At 38.8% G+C, this 20,038-nt stretch overlaps 1 protein-coding gene across 2 annotated transcripts; it reads right to left on the bottom strand.

Annotated features, from left to right (window-relative positions):
* On the bottom strand, positions 1 to 9,199 carry LOC126968718 (glutamate receptor ionotropic, kainate 4-like). Of its 2 annotated transcripts, none has more exons than XM_050813814.1 (8): positions 9,128 to 9,199; positions 8,770 to 8,885; positions 7,044 to 7,211; positions 5,468 to 5,697; positions 3,732 to 3,940; positions 1,771 to 1,893; positions 1,386 to 1,534; positions 1 to 310 (listed from the first exon to the last, which is right to left on the bottom strand). In XM_050813814.1, the coding sequence occupies exons 2-8, from the start codon at positions 8,796 to 8,798 to the stop codon at positions 58 to 60; spliced, it is 1,161 nt and encodes a 386-aa protein (XP_050669771.1). In that variant the 5' UTR covers positions 8,799 to 8,885; positions 9,128 to 9,199; the 3' UTR covers positions 1 to 57. The 2 variants fall into 2 exon arrangements, with proteins under 2 accessions (XP_050669771.1, XP_050669770.1); XM_050813813.1 differs by having other exon boundaries at positions 9,054 to 9,128.
* Positions 9,200 to 20,038: the final 10,839 nt, after the last annotated feature.

Genomic DNA, 20,038 nt, shown 5'->3' on the forward strand with positions numbered 1-20,038 from the left:
TGGTAACGTCAACTATCCAAAATATAAATATAAAACAAATCGATTAGAAGAGTGTCTTTATTTCTCGTAGTTTTTAGTGCACCATTGTCTTAGCGGGGGCGGGTGTGAGGGTAGCGCGTGAACCGCGATCTCTAGAAGTAGCAGTACGGCCGACAGCGCGGCGCCCGTTAGCAGCACCAGCACCGCCGGCAGCACGTCGGAGATGCCGATGCTGACGAAGCCGCCACCCGCCTGGCGGCACTGTGGCTGCGCCGCCAGCCACGTGTGCCGCGCGCGCCCCATCAGCCCCACCTCGCGCTGCCAACGCAGCCTGCAGCCACACATATACCGATAGACTTACATTAAACTATCATAAAGACAAACGCGAAGCAGCTTGAATTGTCAAGGACCCAGTGCTCTGTGAACGGCTGGATCACTTGGCGTTGCGTAGAGACGTCGCTTCACTGTGTGTCTTCTACCGCATTTATCACGGGGAGTTTTCCGAAGAGCTGTTACATGATTCCTACCACCAAACTCCACCTTCGCTAACACGCCACATATTCGGATATCATCCCCACCATGTGGATGTGTGGCGGTCCTCCTCTGGGCGCTTTTCAAGGAGCTTTCATCCACCGTCTACGTACTACAAAACTGTGGAATGCGCTTCCTTGTGCGGTGTTTCCAGGACGATACGACATGGGTAACTTCAAAAAAAGCGCGTACACCTTCCTTAAAGACTGGCGACGCTCCTGTGATTCGTCTGGTGTTGCAAAAGAATGTGAACGGCGGTGATCACTTAACACCAGGTGACCCTAACGCTCGTTTGTCCTCCTTTTTTCAAAAAAAAAACATCTTTAACGGAGTTGCAACATGGTAGAATAGATAGATTCGATACGAACTGTAACCGATTTTGATTGTCAAGTCATAAAACGTCAGCAACGTAACTATAGGATGAGCAATACCGACCTTTTACCACCAAATAACTTGCAAACTTTTTTTATGAAAATAAGGGACGAGACGAGCAGGACGTTCAGCTGATGGTAATTGATACGACCTGCCCATTTCAGTGCCGCTCAGAATTCTTGAAAAGCCCAAAAATTGTGAGCGGCACTACAATTGCTCGTCACTTTGAGACATAAGATTAAGTCTCATTTGCCCAGTAATTTCACTAGCTACGGCGCCCTTCAGACCGAAACAATGTATACACATTACTGTTGCACGACAGAAATAGTCGCCGTCTCTATCTACTCTCAAAGTCGCACTCTGAAAGTCACACAAGGCGCCAAGGAATCAGATCTTACCATTTTTATATAAATAGTTGATGGATTCCCCGAAGTTAAAATAAACTACCATTAAATAAACTTCACGGTCGCCTGTTGATGGCTGGCTTAAACATACTGGCTAACCTTACAGCGAAGAGATCCCGATAACCGGAGTGACGGCGGATGGGAACGGCTACCATGGGCAGCTTGAACGCTTGGATCTCTTTCAGACCACATTTCTCGCTCTCAGTATAAGTTCTGCTGATGACGTCATAGCCGGAGCTCTGTTCGACCTGAGTATAATAGTTATACGCTTAGAAAAGGCTCCCACTTTTACCACACTGATCGCTAGATATCAGCATTACAGCTGAAATGTGACCATTCACCTATGTACTTAAGTTATAAGGGTAGCGGACCCTCGTATGTACTCGTATGTAAATAATATTAAAGCGCAAACAAAGCTTTCTTAAAATCTTATATTTTCGTATCAAAGTTATTTTATGTATTTAGATAATGAAGCCGGCGTTACCTGGTACGCAAACAGCTGCGTGCGTACACGTTCTATTCCCTCCACCACGCTGAGGTAGGCGCGCTCGCCCTGCGGCTGTATCTTGCGCTGGAAGAGGCGCCGCGTGGCCGGCTCCTTGCTCTCCTGTTTGCGATTATCGAGATACAATCGTTTTTCAATTAAAAAAAAACTGCCTCAATAATATTTCAACTACAGCATGACTGGTCAGATGCTAACAATGCTCGATCTTTGGCAATTTATCAAGAAAAACGCTAATCACGGGGAGTGGAAGTAGGGAGGGGGAGGGTGGCCACAGATCTATCGGTGCTTGCGCTTAACTGAAGTGCTCAATTAGTATTGTTTTCGCACTACGTCAATAGATGGCGCTGGGCTCCACTTGGGTCGTGTTTATATTGGTTCATACCTAATATTGGATGTGAGCAGGTTCAATTGTATTTATTGAGCATTAACGATACGTGGAGTTTTGAGATATATTAACAGTGCACTTGAGTTTTATTAAAGTGGTCAGTAATACAATACTCGCGAGTGGTTTTATTGTTGTGCACGGGGAAGGGCGCTGGTTTGGGACGCGACTTGCGTCGACACTCTGGCTCCTTCTCATGTCCAAGTTACGTCAGTTGGTGCTGGGGCTGCTGCTTCGACTGCCGAAGACGGCAAGCGTCGCAAATATGTTGATCTCAGTGAGTCATACATCTTTATGCCCTTTCGTGTCGAGACACTTGGGCCGTGGGGCCCAGAGGCGCGGAGAATGTTCAAAATACTATCTTCGCGCCTCAATAAGGCTACTGGAAACCCAAGCGCTGGCAGCTATCTCGGTCAACGGATCAGCCTAGCTATCCAACGCGGAAATGCTGCCAGTATTCCAGGTACGCTTCCACGAAATGATAGTTTTAATTTAATGTAGTCATAGTATTGTAAATATAGTTACAAGATTTGTTTTGTTTTATTGTTAATTTTGCTTGACCCCCGATATAACGAATGTGCATTGTGAATAAGTGAAGCCCCATTATACTAAGCAGTCTGAACGCAACGCCCGCAGCTCGAGCCATTCACAGAGTTACTATGAATGAATGAGAGCCTTTATTTGTAAACAATACATTACATTAACAAGGCAGTTGTTTTACTCGATATCTTCATTGTCCGCTTGTCTTCCGTCATAGGCCTGATCCAGATCCTTCCATGTCTGTCTGTCCATAGCAGTTCTTCTCCAGGTGGTTCCTGCCACCTTTTTAAATCATCTTCCCAACTGATTATTTATCTTCCTCTATTTATTTTCCCGTATCTAAACCATTCATTATCATCTTTTGTCAATTTTCCTTTACTGTCCCTTATTGCATGACTGCCGAGACACCCGCACAAAGTTACTAGATGCCAATTAATTCAAATAGTCTGTCTAGTTGCAAACGGTAACGGCTGCACCACACCAAAGAACAAAGATGAAATCTATTACTTCAAATTTAGCCTCAACGGTAGGTAATTTAGACTTTAGAGAACGGTAGGTAATCACTAGATCTATTTATAGGGGACTAGATGTGCAGAATGAAGAAATTAAATGGTAGAAAAAGAGATCTTCAAAATGTGTTATGCTAAAAGGCGACTATATCGAAAAGTTAAATTAGATTAAGGCAATAATTCACATTGTGTTAAATTTTAAAGTTGACTGTATATTGTTTGATAGGAATAAAAAGAAAAGGCTTGTGAAAAATAACAATGATTATTAAGTACGCTTCCACCAGCACGACACAACAGAAATCCAATGTAGTTTTCAGGAATCAAGGGGCGAGTGAGAACCTGTTACCCTTGTACGGCAGTTACAAGCCACAGAGGGGATGTACAGGCTAATGTCAATAAGTAAGGCATACATACGCCACGCGAATGGTAATGCCTAGCGCAGAATGATCTTCACAGTGTAAATTAACTGGCATTTTACCAATAAAAAACATTGGAAAAACAGAACACACCGCAAAGTAGACTTTCTTGTAGGTGGTATCTTGCACGCCGAGCTGCATGGGTGACTGCGCCAGGTCGTCGATGGTCTGCATGGCGCTGCTGGGTGACTGCAGGATTGACACGATCTTTGCGGAGTACGCCGTGAACGCGAAGACGCAGCTCAGCAGCGTGAACAGCATCAGCACCCTCGCTGACATCAGCTGTGGCGTCACCTCCGAGCCTGTTTAGCGTCATCATGTCTACTTCATTATCAAGCCCTGCTTTGTTGGTGATTAAATGCCCCAGTGGTGGTGCCGGATTCGGATCGCTATGTATCGTTAAACAAAAGTGTCAGCATTGAGAACATTGTCAGAATAAAACTGAGACCTTCAACCCTCGCATCAGGATTTTAATAAATATTGAATATGACGTACTCAAATGATATCTCAAGAAATATTATGAAAGTAAGCTACGCATCATACAATGATATATTAATACCATCAGAAAACAGTTGCTAACATCACAGAGACGCGGTGACCACCACCAGCTTCTCTCTGCCAGTAGGACGGTGCCTCACTGCAACACTTGCTACAAAATAGCATTGTATGGGCAAATTAGTCGGGTGTCCAACACATCGGCATCACCACATCTACTTTCGCTCTGATAACGTCTGGCGTGCCTCAGGGCTCGCACCTCGCACCAGTACATTTATAATACTGTAATATATTTATTAATGACGTTGTAAAATGTATAAAACACTCTTATCTACTTTTATATGCAGACGACACAAAAAAATTCAATGTAATTAAAAGAGAAAAAGATTGTTAAGGTTTGCAGGAAGATTTGGACCGTATTAGTCAATATTGTTTAGATAATGGCTTAGAGTTAAACCTAGTTGTACTATTACCTTCACTAGAAAAAAAAGTGTTATATCATAATTACTTCTTGCTTGGAAAAAAATTGTGTCAAGTTGAGGAGGTGCGGGACCTGGGAGTTCAGCTTGACACACAATTACTTTTCGAAATAAAATATACAAAAATTACAAGCAAAGCGTATAGAATGCTCGGATTTGTTCTTCGATAAACGATTGATTTTAAAAATCCCAACACTGTTATGTTGCTTACATAACGCGCGTGTTAGGTCCCATCTGGAATATGCATCCACTTGCTTGGAACCCTCAATATTCAGTTTATGTGGACATGTTAGAAAGTATCATCATCAAAGTATCAAATTTTTAAAATGCTTGAACAAAAGGTTGAGGTCACTTAACACTACTAAATTACTTTACAAATAAGAAAGGAACACAAAGATCAAACATTCCGTGTCATAAGTCCTTACATTAAAAAAATACAGCATACCTAAATTAAGAAAGCGTAAGTCATGTTCATCAATTATGGACAAAATAAATTCATCATACGAGCTTGTGAATACCTAAAAGTAAACCAATTTAAATATAAGATTGGAGGGTTCATCTCTGCCATCAGGAAATACACCTAAAGAAAAATTTGATGGCAGGTATCGGTCCTATCTCGTTTGTGGTACCTACACACCTAATGCTATATCTTATATTGTATTAATTTTAAACTAGCCTTTGGAAACTTAAATAAATGGTTTTGGTTATAGTTAATTATATAACTAAGCTGTATGTTTTCCTAATAAGCAAAAAAATATTCTCATTGCAAAAAAACTCAGTCAATCAACTGAGATAGGCGCGAGATACTGAATGACGGCATTACTTTGGGCTAATCGATAGTAAAATTAGGTGTACCTTGCTGGCAAATGGTGCCAATAGCGAAGGTGAAGCTCTCGGCCAGGTGGAGTCGAGCCACGCGGTGGTCCGGCAGGTCCAAACGGCGCACCACACTGGCGAGTACGGCCAGGAGTAGCGCGGCGCCACAGCATGAGCTACCTGCCGCCAGCCACACGCCACGGCTGAAGGGCAGTACGAACACGTTGCTGACGGCCGACTGCGACGGCTGGTGGAAGATGAACGCTCCCCTGCAACCAACCAACACTTACCGATCAATATATAAAAGGCATTTATTTTCTCAAAATTGATTCCTATAGAATTCTTTTTGATGTCATTTCTAATATACTTCAAAAAAAGCGCGTACACCTTCCTTAAAGGCCGGCAACGCTCTTGTGATTCCTCTGGTGTTGCAAGAGAATGTGGGCGGCGGTGATCACTTAACACCAGGTGACCCGTACGCTCGTTTGTCCTCCTATTCCATAAAAAAAATACTACAACCGCTTTGGAAACAAATGGCGCTCTGAGAGAGAAAGAAGCGGCGCTAGAAACTCTCAGCATTCTTTTGTTGCACTCTTTTTAATAAAAATATACAATATTGTACTGTCATTACTATTGTTATAAAAAGACCATAATCTAGTCCCAGGCTGTCCGATCACTTAGATATTCAGCTGTGGAGGATTAACGACAGAGCCATTTTATTATAAAACATTTAAATTTATTTATAGATAATGCCTGAACAGTGGCTGGCAATTTGTAATAAAAGTGTATATAAGCTATTAAGCTATTATGTATCAACATAACAGAATATCTAATAGAATATTTATGGCTGGTCCAGCTGTTCAACGCGGCATAACTTCCCAGTTATTTAACAATATATATTAAAGTATTATTTTAGAGTGAAGTGATAACGGCGTGACAGTTAAAGATATTTTCAAAATAAAAGCAAGTGAGTGGTATAGATTATGGGCGCCTATTTCTGCCGTGAAGCAGTAGCAGTAAGCTTTACTGTGATACGGTCTGAAGGACGCAGTAGCAAGTGAAATTACGGGAAAATTAAACTTAACGTCTTGTCTCAAGGTGACGAGCGCAGTTGTAGTGCCGCTCAGAATTTTTGGGTCTGATCGGCACTGCATTGCAAGGGGCAGGGCGTATCAATTAGCATCAGCTGAACGTCCTGCTCGTCTCGTCCCATAGAAAAGTGTCCGAAAGCGTCAAGAATACGATAAAAAATGTAAAGGTTTAAGGCTGAGAGCTATAGACCGTACTTAGACTTTGCTCAGACTTTACTTAGATATAACTTAGCTGGGTATGATACAACACGAAGTTGACTTTAGCATTGGGCGGTCTTAACTTGAGTTCACCATAATTTCAGCTATCAATTATCAAATGACCATATAAACGAAATGAAAGATTATACTAAGCTAACACAAGTGTTGTGCTGAGTTTTACGTAAGTGAAGTCTGAGCAAAGTCTAAGTAAGCTCACTAGTTTCTCGGAAAAATATGATAATTTTATGATTGATTTTCCAACATGTATATATATCAATGGATGCAGGAGATAATGCAGTAATAAAATCACGCAGTGGTCGTCTCACTTGAGCTCAACAGTCTCAGAACAGTAGTGCAGCACCAGCAGGCGGTCGGTCCTCATGAACATGGAGGCCACTCCCACCTCCACCTCACCCCGCTGCAGCTCCCCCGCTAGCCCGTCGAACCTGCCCTGCTTGTTCACCCCGTATACGTCCACCTGCTTCATGTTGTATCTGGAATGTGTCACGACTGATAACAAAAAAGCGAACACCATGCAATACCACAGGGCTTCCACAGGGATTACCCGAGTGTCACAGTTAGGTTAGGTTTAAAGATATTTATTTTCTCATTAAAAACATAATATTGTCACTTAAATGAGAACACAATACGTTGTTGTAATTTATCCGCCGTTCTTTACATGTTTCAGTTCATATTATCTTTTTTTTATGCCAATACGGGACAAGACGAGCAGGACGTTCAACTGATGGTAATTGATACGCCCTGCCCATTTCAATGCTGTGCCTTTTAGGATTCTTGAAAAACCCAAAAACTCTGATTGGTACTACAATTGCGCTCGTCACCTTGAGACATAAGATGTTAAGTCTCATTTGTCCAGTAATTACACCAGCTACGGCGCCTTTCAGACCGAAACACAATAATGCTTACACATTACTGCTTCACGTCAGAAATAGGCGCCGTTGTGGTACCCATAATCTAGCAGGCATCCTGTACAAATGACCCTCCCATTGGTATCTAGGTACTTAGTAAATTCTTGTTCACAAAATTTATAATAATACACTTTTACAGGTCACTGTCGTATAACAAACTATTTCAGACATGTTTTTTTATAAAAACTTTGAAATAATATAGTCTGATAACTCACATTTAAATGTTTTAAACGACAATCTTTTTGTGAGATGAAGGTAAACTATTAAAAAGTTGTGCGCCTTTGTAAATAAACATACGCTTGCTATAATTTGTTCTAGTCTTAGTTAGTATCAAGTATTTTTTTTTAGTATCAAGTAACTGGCCCGTCTCATGCTGCATTTAGACACGTCACATCAACATGTTACTTCAATACAAACAGCACTGGGAGACAACAAGAGCCAAAGACGAACCTATCAAGAAAAATATCATTAAGAAGGTGATCTCTTTGTCCAGAGACCAGATAAGAATTCTAGGTGGACAATAACTGACCACATCAGACTCAAAAGCACCCCCAACATATATGGCCGTTGAGTCCCCCAGGTGTACTTAGACTCTGTCGTAGAAAGAATTAACTTTTTGGAAGGGGTTGATCTGGGGAGGTGCTGTAGATCCGAAAAGGGTCACCTAGTAGGATAAATCATTATTGCGAAGATAAATAGTTATTTATTCAACAAGTGAGCTTTAACGCAGCCTAATTCCCGGATGTATGGTCAAGTAGGGTTCGAAACTTAAATCATTTTGCCTCACGCTTTTCACGAGTTTTCACGTAGCAATAGCGCCCTTTTCGTCCTGGAGAGGTCAAAACAATATTACTTCGGTTACAATTAAATCTCTAGTCCAATTATTACATACACATTGTTACCCAATCCCAAGAAAATTAGTTAAAAATTCCAAGACTACCTATTTAAATTCAATTTCAGATCAAAAACTATAAAAAAATACAGAACAAAAGCAATAAAAGAGTCGCTAAAAAGCCGTTTTGATAATCGATAAAGTTGAAAGTACACTAGAATCCCAATACAAATAATTAAACTTCTTACTACATTAAGTTCGATGTTTCTCGTTCATTGTATTCACACTCACCGAAAGTTAAGATCTTCTGCCAGCAACATGAGTAAAGGATACGTCAGCTTCGGAAACGTATCTATCTGTCTGTCCGTCAGATCGTCCCAGCCTTTGAAGTACTGCGGCCAGGTTATCTAAGAACAATTATCTATTTATTTTTGAATTGAAACTATTCGCTAACCAATCCAAAATATTCATAATTGCACAACGTTAATGTTCAAGTTTTTACTTCTGCCGGCACTCCCAGAGAACTCGTTATTTCAATCTGAATGATTATTTCAAAACGTTGTCGGTCGTCCCACCTGGGTAAGTATTCAAAATTATTGCGTTTTTCTTGATATATATATCTTTGAAGATGGCACGTAGCAATTATTACCAATACGGTTCTTCCTCTCACTTCTATCTCACGGGAATCGTTAATGCCAGTTCAAACTAGGCTAATTATGCGATCAAAAGTTTCAAAAATCATGTTTTCCATTGACTTCTTAGCTTCTTAAGCATGATTATAACGAAAACTACCTTGGTATTTGACCTGTGTAAAGACGAGTCCCATTCCATCTACCTGCTTAATTTATTTCTCTTTTTTGCTTAGGCGATTGCACAGTGCGGTATTATTATCTGCAGATGCAAATGGATTTCTGGTATCTGTGCCATTAATATTACTTTCACCGATCTAAACATACCTACTATGTAGATCTCACAAACACAACTCAAAATTAAATTTTACCATCTTCATTAGACGGGTGATTACGAATTTCCGTAGTATCAGTGAGTCACAAAATTGTCAGTGATATAAAATGTAATGCTGTGTCTAAGGCTTACATAGACTAAAAAACCTTGCTGAATCAATAATTATTATACTTAACAACGTTTGTTTACCATGTAATGAATTTATTCTGTTTGATATGTTTTTATTAGGCCTAAGTACCCACAAAACAATCCCTAAAATTACGATACTGTGCTACTAGGATCTACCTACACTGGTTTTGTACATAACTTAATTTACTTGTTAGTAAAGATATTTTTCTATATAAAAAAAGTATTAGTGAGTTTTGATGAAACATTTTCTCATGTTGTGTTGTCATGGTAACAATTTGCACCAAAATAATTTTCATATCTTACAACGGTTGTTGCTTTCAGGTAGATGTTGTGCAGGTCGCTGCGACGTCGCGCGGGTGTGGGTAAGGAGCACCACAGCCGCCGTAGATCGCGGCTGGTCTCTGGGCGACCCAGGTGGGTGGCGATGAGAGCCCGGCCCTCCTGCTCGCGATACACATCCACCAGCGCATCAGAAAACGCCAGTACCAGATCAGCATCAGGCAACACGGCGGCAGGCAACTGTCGCTCCCACGCGCTCGAGTTTCGCGCGTGACTGGAGTACAAGATGAGCCACGAGTATCGATGGTTGAAGGAGCGATTCGATGATGCCTATTGAAAGGTGTACAATAAATAATGCAACTTGGCCAGCGTCGACTTAAATCTATCTCGGCATATCAATACAAGATAAAATACAGAGCTTTGTTTATCGGTTAGTATAATAATTGAGAAAGTATTTATTAATTGGGCAATTTGTAGACTGGATTCCATATTCCGCGTAGGTACGTGAATAACCAATATCTCGAATAAAACTTTTCTGCACATCAAAATATAAGCCGATTTTCCAGGAGTTCTTCATACAATGTGTATCTTACATTAAAATCTACGCCTGCAATGAAAATACTTTGTCCTAGTGCTTTTCTCTAGTTATTGCGTTACAATTAGCTCACGAAAAAACTGAAATTCAATAGGACATTATTAAGAATTAGGTAGATTCAGAAAATTCATAAAAACATTATTTTCTATGATGAAACCTTTCAAAATCTTTATTCCTCTTGACTTTCAATCTTTTGCCGTAATATTATTGTAATGGGCAGGGCGTATCAATATATATATATTGCTTATCTGGAAGCTTTGATTTATATTATTAAATATATACTTACATTTATTTAAGCCGTGTTATTAATAAATAATTGAATAAAAATAATTAAATTATTAATATCACACCAATATAACGTTGTTATTGAATATTAACGAATATGGCTCTATGGGCTCGGACCTTTTGCCTGTCCGAGGGACGAAGAGAAATAAACAACGAATGTCGCAAACGTCAGACTGAGAACTTTTATTAATTATTTATTACAAAGTAGTCATAAATGAACAAATACACTTGGAGATTTTCAGAAAATATTACAAAGCAATTTGAAAAAAAAATTTAAACCATTAAATTATAATGGTTAAAAATTGTTTCAATTGATTACTTGTAATTGTACTAACGTTACTTCTATCAGAAAAATATTCGGAGTTACTCCCAAGTCACGTCCAAAGAAGTTTTACTTCAAAAATTTAAGTATCTATTTCGTATCGTCCTGAAAGTACGGTGCAAGAATTTGAATTCCACATTTTTATTCTTGGTAGAATGTTCCTAGTGATAATGCATCCAATAAATGCCACCTCAACGCATCCCACGTAATCTAGTCGTTCACGGAGCAGAAACTACCTGTATGCTATGTACCTGTATCTGAGGGAGCTATATAATTTAGTTTAGATTCTTTAATAGCATCATCTTATCTTGTTTATGCTGTACACTACTGCTTGGTAGTGTACACGAGTTGATGTGGTCTGATATATCCAGCATCCTCGGAAGGGAGCCCTCCACTTGTGAACATATGCTATAAGTTCTTGTAATCGCCAAATCACTGGGCGCACGTTTTCCACCCAGAAGCGGTGCTTCTGAAAGGTCCGCCACGGCAAATCTTAGTGAAAAAGGCATAAATGACATGCTAAAAGCGATTTTGTAAGTCCGGTTAAAATAAACAGTGTTCACTCAATAATTAGATACTTACGTCACATTGCTCTAACAATGCTGACACGAATTTAATTATGGTTTCTTGTGTTTATTCGGAATCAGATTTTTTCCAACATTCTGCCGCAGCTCTTTCCCCATTCAGATATAAAGCTAAGCGTCTAATACCATCCATAGGCATGAGAGAGAGATGCCACTCACCTGCTCCAGAATGCTAGAGAAGTGGGGACAGGCGCTGTCCAGTACGACGCCCTCGCGGAAGTTGCGGTAGGGCGGCAGCTCCGGCGGCGAGCTGGTGTCGGCGTACAGACTCACTCGTAGACCGGAAGAGCCCGCTAAGCGGATCAGCCGGGACGTGGACTCTACGAAGCAGAAAAAGTGGTAGATCACTTGTAGATGTCGACATCTTAACAACTCTTTTTAAATGGAATAAAGGAGAGAAAAAAAAGAGGATTTCCAGCTACACACTTGCCATCAGATAATCTATACAGTCAACTGATAGGAAGTGATCACCGCCGAGAGGTGCGTTGTCGGAATTTCAGGCTTAGCTTTATAACTCCTCTAGTATGACTCCATCTTCTTACTAAAAAACTACATATTTTTCTAGCTGCCATCAAAATCTATATTTGTCGTAATTCCTTAAAACATTGAAGGAATCAGGAAAATAGGAGTGTGCGCTTTTAAGATATCAAGAATTTTCCACGTTGCACCGACCAGAGAAGACCATAGAACTAAGGAAGCTGGATCTCGTCTTATCGATCGGGGTCAAATTGTAATGAGTCATGCTTAGTAACCCATGATAGTGAAGGTACAGACGTAGATCTACAACTTGCCTAACAGTTATATTTTTAAACAATCAGTATTTTTGACATAGTTGTTGCACAAATTACCTGGTTTCCAACAAACTATGGCTGTTATCAAAAAAAGATGTTTCGAGGAGAAATACGCCACAATGAAGCTCACGAGATCCATGGTGGTCATGCAGTGCACAGTCAGCTCAACTCGCGTGTGATATAGGGACGAACTCGACAGCCGCTGTCATTATATTGTGTTTGATTAGTCGGACGCAACCAGCCGCGCCGCTGTTGACTCTTCAATCATCATTACAATATCTACAGGATGTCTTTTTGTCCCGATTTGTATGCCTGCATTAAAATTGCACATTGCGGAGGAATTTTACTGGTACCGGAAAGACAACGGAAAGAGCCGGACTCTTGTGAGAGAGAGAGTATCTATTGCATAAATAAAATAAAAATGACAGCAGTGTACTTATGTGTAGAGTAGAGGTATCAATGGGTTCATAATGTATATTAGTTAATTAATTACTGAAACTTTTTTATATAACTGCAGATATGGAGATGACTGATCTGAAAACAAATGATGTTAAGCCAGTTGGAGTTGTGAGTACATTAGAGAGTATCACAAAAGCTAACGAACAGTTCTGCTCGAACTAAAATGTAACGATCACCTGTAGATAATGTAATGCAATGACAGTTAACTAATGTTTGCAATATTAATACATCAGGTCAATCTGTTAACCATTACTGCGATTACGGTAATCGTTCTGAGCAAACAGGTGGGAAAGGGTTAAGGGGGCCAGGCATTCTTTGGGTGCAAATTACTATTGCAACTACAGGTTCTATTTCAGCTGGGTCTGATACAGGAATATATCATTTTCATCGGAATATATATATATATATATATATATATATATACATATATATATACTAGCTGACCCAGCAAACGTTATATTGCCGATATTAAAATCGCAATACAAAAGTAACTGTTGATCGTAGACGGGTAAAAATTTGAAGTTGTATGTATTTTTTAATGTTGACTCATAATCAAACAAATTTCAAAAAAAATTAAATAGAATTAAAAAAAAATTGGCGTGGACCACCCTTAACATTTGAGGGGATGAAAAATAGATGTTGTCCGATTCTCAGACCTACCCAATATGCACTCAAAATTTCATGAGAATCGGTCAAGCCGCTTCGAAGGAGTTTAACTACAAACACCGCGACATGAGAATTTTATATATTAGACTAGCTGACCCGGCAGACTTCGTACTGCCACAATCGATAAATAAAAGACCTAAACTTTTGTATAAAATAAACTTAAAACAAACAAAGAGAATCCTTTTTTTATTGAAGCAATTAAAAAGAAATGGTCGGTATGAATGAAATGTTATTATTATTTTCGATTAAATACACGTGATGTTGCTTACTTACAAAACAGAGTTTTCCTGAAATACTGGCTATTTATAAGGTTTCAATTTGATAAATTCAAAGCATTCTCTTCATTTTCAAACTATTTTTTTGTTTTGTTTTGTGGTGCGGTTAAATTCAGAAATCTTATTAATGACAAAACAAGAAAGTTAGAAAGATATAAAAATTCTAATTAGTTATTCATTTTAAAATATTATTTTTATTTCATTTCTCAACGACGGGGGACATATAAAAGAAAAAATAAAATTATTGTTATTATTTAATTCCGAGCATTTTCATATTTATTCAACCTTCTCATTTTCATATTTATTCCTTCCTTTTAAACCTTCTCTGGACTTCCACAAATAATTCAAGATCAAAATTAGCCATATCGGTTCAGCCGTTCCCGAGTTTTAGCGAGACTAACGAACAGCAATTCATTTTTATATTTATAGATATTATTTTATAACACTTATCAACTGTAAAATAGATCCTGTAGACAAACTGAGAGACACCAAGATTTACGATCGATGGCTCAGTTGGTAAGAGCGCTCGGATGGAACCCAAGAGGCGCGGGTTTCGTGTCCCGCATCGTCCATAAATGTAGGTACAAATTAAATGTGGATATTTATGTCATGAACACCGTAAAACTGAATTAATCTCTGGGTTGATTTCCTCCGTACAAAACGAACATCCAAAAGTAAAAAACTCAGCGGGCTTCTTTTTTCATAAAAATATGGTTACTGTTCGATATTAAGAATGGACTGTAGATTATTTGGTAGGCGCAATAAAGCAACCGTGAAAAAAGGAACAATGCATGTACCACCTACCTTTACTGCTCCTCGCCACACAGCATCCACCGGTGCAAGGCACTACAGGAACCAACGTGGTTCAAGCCTCGAGGCTCGAAGGGCGGCCCAGAACGTCTCGGACGGAACCTTCTCGTACGGCGGCGGTCGAAGCGGAAGAGAGCTTGTGTAGGCTAATGAGTTGCGTCCACACACACATACGTCACGTGATTGTCGCGACTAGCGCCACCGTTTGCTACCGGTTTCAACTTAGGGTTGAAGTACAGTAGCGATAGATGGCACCTCAGCAAGTTGGATCTCCACAGTTGAAATTAACTGGCACTTTACCAAATAATATACAATGCAAAGACCGAACAGTTACAATATAATATGTTATATTGTACAACGAAATTAATTTATAAATAACCTGAGGATTCCATTGCCAATCCTGAAAATTATGAAAATTATATTATCTTTATATATATATTTCTTGTGTGCGTGTGTATGTCACTGAACTCCTCCTAGACGGCTGGACCGATTTTAATGATATTTTTGTGTGTTCCAGTGAATTTGAGATTGGTGTGTGTCTTCAGGTGGATTCGAGAATGGTTTAGATTCACAATTAAACTACGTCCTAAACGGCTGGACTGATTTAGATGATTTTTTTTTGTTTGTTTTAGTGAATTTGAGATTGGTTTAGATTCTCAATTCCGTCCATACAATATAATTCTCCTGATCATGTGTATGTTAGTGAACTCCTCCCAACGACTGGTCCGATTTTTCAAATTTAAGACGTGTGTACAGGACAACGTCTGTTGGGTCCACGAGTAACATATAATTTTGTAAAAGCATAACAGACTTACTAATTTGACTCAACCGAGTAGTAGGCATCACAACAGTTTCTGCAAATTCGTTACTGTCCTTATGAAGATATTTGTTTCTTTAAATTTATCTCAAAATGAATCAATAAATGAATAAATTGGGGCCTAGGTTGTAAATAGCGCGAATAGCCCTCTTCTGCAGCACAAAATGGTATTTTTATATCATAATATTATGGAAAATTATTATTAACTTGTCTGATCTTCATAACCGCATATGCTGCAGAAGAAGTTAATTGGCCAGTTCTTCAATTTCGGGGCCCCATTGTAATTTGGAGTCAACAGTAATGCTAAGAAATATAGCAGATCCCACCAGTTTTACTAACTATCATTTAACAAAACATTCGCACCTACTTTTATGACATTTAGCGCGGTATTTTTTATATATTTAGTTTTATAACTATTTATAAATAGGTTATTGGTAAGCGCTAAGCTTAATATACAAGATGTCAGATAGAGCATTGTTTACTTCTTCATATAAAGCTAGGCTTCTTTCCACTTTGAATATGAGTGAAATGTCATTAGCAAACAATACTACCTTGGGTTTTCTTCTACAAAGTTATATAGATTATTTATGTAAATTAAGAAGTGGAACGGTCCAAGAATAGACCCATGTGGTACACCCATAGCGAGTTGAGTCCTTCTGAATTCTTTTATTTAAATATGAAAATTATATACCATAGTGAGATAGCTTCTTGATCAGCGTTCAAATGTTAAATACGTAGAAAGCATTAGATGAATCACAGATGATACCGAGTGCATTCTATGATTCCTCCCAGGCTTCAAAGATATTCTTGAGTACCTCAAGACCTGCATCCGTTGTCGAGCTAAATTGTTTTGTATGAAGTAATCTATTTATGAGTGTTAAAGTATGTAAGCGTTTGGCTTAAAATTATTTTACACCGCAACAGCACGATAGTTATTTTCATTTAGACAATAGGTAAGTATTAGTATCTTGCTATATTTCAGAAGGACAGGAAACACGGCATGTTTTATTCAACTATTAAAAACTATTGTAACATATGGTGCTATGGCACCAATCATAGAACTTATTATTTTTACAGATATGCTCCACTTATCAGCAGGGTTTTCATGTCTAGGATTTAGGAGACCAGAGAAAATTTAATTATTTCCTGCACTTCCAAAACAATTTTTCAGAAGGAGTGACTCAGCAACGCTAGTCGAGAAGACAACAGTATTTGTGATAGAAACTGGAATTTCAAAGAACAATTTTTCTCAAAAGAGCAAAACACAATAACTACTGAACAGATTTAATTCTAATTTTGCATGAATATTAAGAAGAGGTTCGGACTTTATAAAATCCACGCACTTAGTATTGACATTAGGCGTAATGTCCTAATTAATGTGCTAACTAAGTATGTACTAATTAATGTGCAGTTACAAATATATACACTTGTTTTATGTTACGTCATAATATTACGTTTGTCTTCTATTCTTCCCGCCTGTATAACAGTTTAAGTCCTGACGGATAGGAACCACGCTATGTACGTCCGCGCGAATTCTGCAGTGACTTCTTTGGTATTTAAAAGTATATACCTATTGTGTAGGTATGTGGTATATATTTATTTAATACACACATTGTTGTTATACAAGCCCTCTTCGGATGAAGGTCCCCTAGGCTATGGTGGATAAGACAGGCGCCTTTTTCTGCCGTAAAGTGATAAGCGCAATTATTATACGCCGCATAATTTTGGGATAAATCATAGATATAGTATCCCACTCTCAAGTTTAATAAGATGTTACGCTTCGCTCGTTTCAGCAGCAGTATTATTGTAGTATATTGTATTGAGTCCGCTGCCTGTTGATTTTCTTATCATTTTATGGTGAATACTCGATATGATATGGCACAATTCTGTTCGCCCACGTTCTCGTATCGCTTTTTGTATAGCATATCTTTCACGTATCCCCAAAAGAAGAAATATATATATATATATATATGGTGTAAGGTCCGGGGATCTGGCCGGCCATTCGTACCAATCAAAGTAGGAAAACATTAATTTTACGTTGTTCCTTTCTTTTAAAATACTATGTTACTTAAGAAGAGTTATTAGTTTTTTGCCATTCTTTCGATTGGCATCATGAGTGTGTTTTTTTTTTACATTTAATTCGGTTCGATTCCCAGACGAGGCAAGTAGTTTTTAGAAAATCTTTGAATGCAGAAATACTAACTTTTAAAAATAACATAAAGTCTTGTTTCAGTAAAATAGCCTATCTTCGATATTTAAGGTACTTTCCCTTCATGTCCCATAACTTTGGGACACCCTGTATATATGAAATTGTTAATACTTTTGTTGCCCAGTAAGTAACTTACCCAGCGCTGTGATCGTAAGCCGGGACATATGGTGCGTCACCAGCCGTAGATCATAGAAGATGACGCCGGCCGTTTGCTCCATACTGAGTATTGCAGAAGATGTAGATGCACATTTTTTTTGTTATTTGGTTGAGTTCTCGTGACAAGCTCCGTAATTCTAAATGCCACTGTTTGTGGCGGCGACGTGGGACGGGTTTTCCTTCCCTAAAATGTGGTCGAGGGAGGCGTTTGCTGGTCCACGCGTCATGCTCGTGAACGGGCGTTACTTGTGGTGGCAGGATGATACTATTACTAGAAACTCTGCTTCACGTTTTTAAAACTAAAGTTATCTAAAATCTTTATATTTTCATATTGTACTCAATAACTCTTGTTTTTACTTATTAATTGACATTACTTTTTTTACTTACCGACTCGTGTGAGGCATTGAGAATTTTTTGTTGAGTATTTTCATTGCATCACTTTACATATTATATTATAATTAAAATTATTTGTAAGACGATGAAGCTGTAAATGTTGATTTAAAAGAGTGGCAATTAGTTTCTTGCCACTTCTTCTCGTTAAATCTCAACCTTTTCCGAAGTGGTGGTAAATGTAAAAAGAAAACTTGACAATCGTATTCTGTATCATCACCTTGGCCATCTTGAATCGTAGATAGAAGATGAACAATAGCTGCCCGCTGAGTTTCTTGCGCCCATTCTTCTCAGGTCTGAGGCAGTCTCTTTTGAATGGGTGGTAGATTTTGACGTTCAATAAGTGATTTTAAATCCTATGTTGAATAAAAATATTTGAATTTGCAATAATGTGACACAGATACATAAATTAGATTGGTATTGAAAGAAATCGAGATACACTACAATATCTGCTATCCCTTTCGTGTATGCGATTCTTTTTTGGCCCAGTTCATTGGCTCCCAACAAAAAATGGCGGCCGTGGTGCAATATTTAATTTAAATTCTGATTGTTAATACGTAATTCAGTGATTTTGGTGTAAATTCAGTTCATAACATAGACACGACTATTGCTATCTCATTTACATACGCTGACAGCGAATCCAGTGTTAATTTTCTATCTACGACATGAATAAAGAGATTTTCATTTTTGGGAATCAAATTAAAACTTCGACTTAATTCGTCAAAATAGATTTATTGCATATAACATTTGTATATAATATGTATTATATATCAGATTAAGTAGTTAAGTCGACCTCACAGTGAGGCACACATCACATTTCATAAGTCGGGAGTCCGATAGGTTTCACGAGTTAAGTGCAGACCAATGAAACCGCAGTTTGCTTAAACATAATTCGTTAATATTGCAGCTCAAGTAAAACTGTTTAATCTGTTCATGTTACGTTTCAACAATAAATTAAACTGTTAATAAAAACATATCTAATTAACACACACGACCCCATTATGTCTGGACCTCGCTGGAACGTGAATTGTAAACATTATTGTGTTTCGGTCTGAAGAGCGCCGTAGCTAGTGAAATTAATGGGCAAATGAGACTTAGCATCTTACGTCTCAAGGTGACGGGCGCAATTGTAGTGCCGCTCAGAATTTTTGGGTTTTTCAAGAATCCTGAGCGGCACTGCATTGTAATGGGCAGGGCGTATCAATTACCATCAGCTGATCGTCCTGCTCGTATCTTCCCATATTTTCATTAAACAAAAACGCAGTGGCAAAAAAAAGGCAATATTATATAGTGCGTGCACTTAGGAACCCTTTTTAGAATTAAAGTGTAAATGTTAACTTGTATATATTTACTATATAAGCCTACACTGGCCCCGGGGACCGCAACGTGATATTGCCAACACTTATAGTCCGACAACTACGTGCGCGACCAACGAAAGATGTCAGCGGGTAGGGGGAAATGTTGCGGGGAAGGGAACCGCGTGAGACGGCCGTAACCCGCTACCCGCTGACATTAAGTACCCCGTCCCCACCGCCGTCTGTCACCCCGTGGGACGGTCGCGCACGTAGTTGTCAGACAGTCAGTCTACAGTCACCAGGGAGCCAAACCGCACACCCACCATGTTACAAACTAAACTTAATATACTGAGGTGCCACATAATCCAATAATAATTTATCAAACAACACAACAAACTGTAACAATAAATCACAAATTTTCATAAATACAAAATAAAAATTTCAAAAATTCAATTTAGATAACAGACAATGGTACTATTTGATACGGTTGGACCATATTCAATTTAATAATATAAAAAAGTGCTTATCTACATAT

This window comes from Leptidea sinapis, chromosome 16, assembly GCF_905404315.1.
Source record: "Leptidea sinapis chromosome 16, ilLepSina1.1, whole genome shotgun sequence".
Lineage (NCBI taxonomy): Eukaryota > Metazoa > Arthropoda > Insecta > Lepidoptera > Pieridae > Leptidea > Leptidea sinapis.

Excerpts from the sequence above, each read along its gene's own strand:
- LOC126968718 (XM_050813814.1), bottom strand. The coding sequence starts at position 8,798 with ATGTTGCTGGCAGAAGATCTTAACTTTCG. Across the intron at positions 5,698-7,043 it reads TCTGAGACTGTTGAGCTCAA|GGGAGCGTTCATCTTCCACC; the intron begins GTGAGACGACCA and ends GGTTGGTTGCAG. Across the intron at positions 1,894-3,731 it reads ACAAGAAAGTCTACTTTGCG|GAGAGCAAGGAGCCGGCCAC; the intron begins GTGTGTTCTGTT and ends AATCGCAAACAG.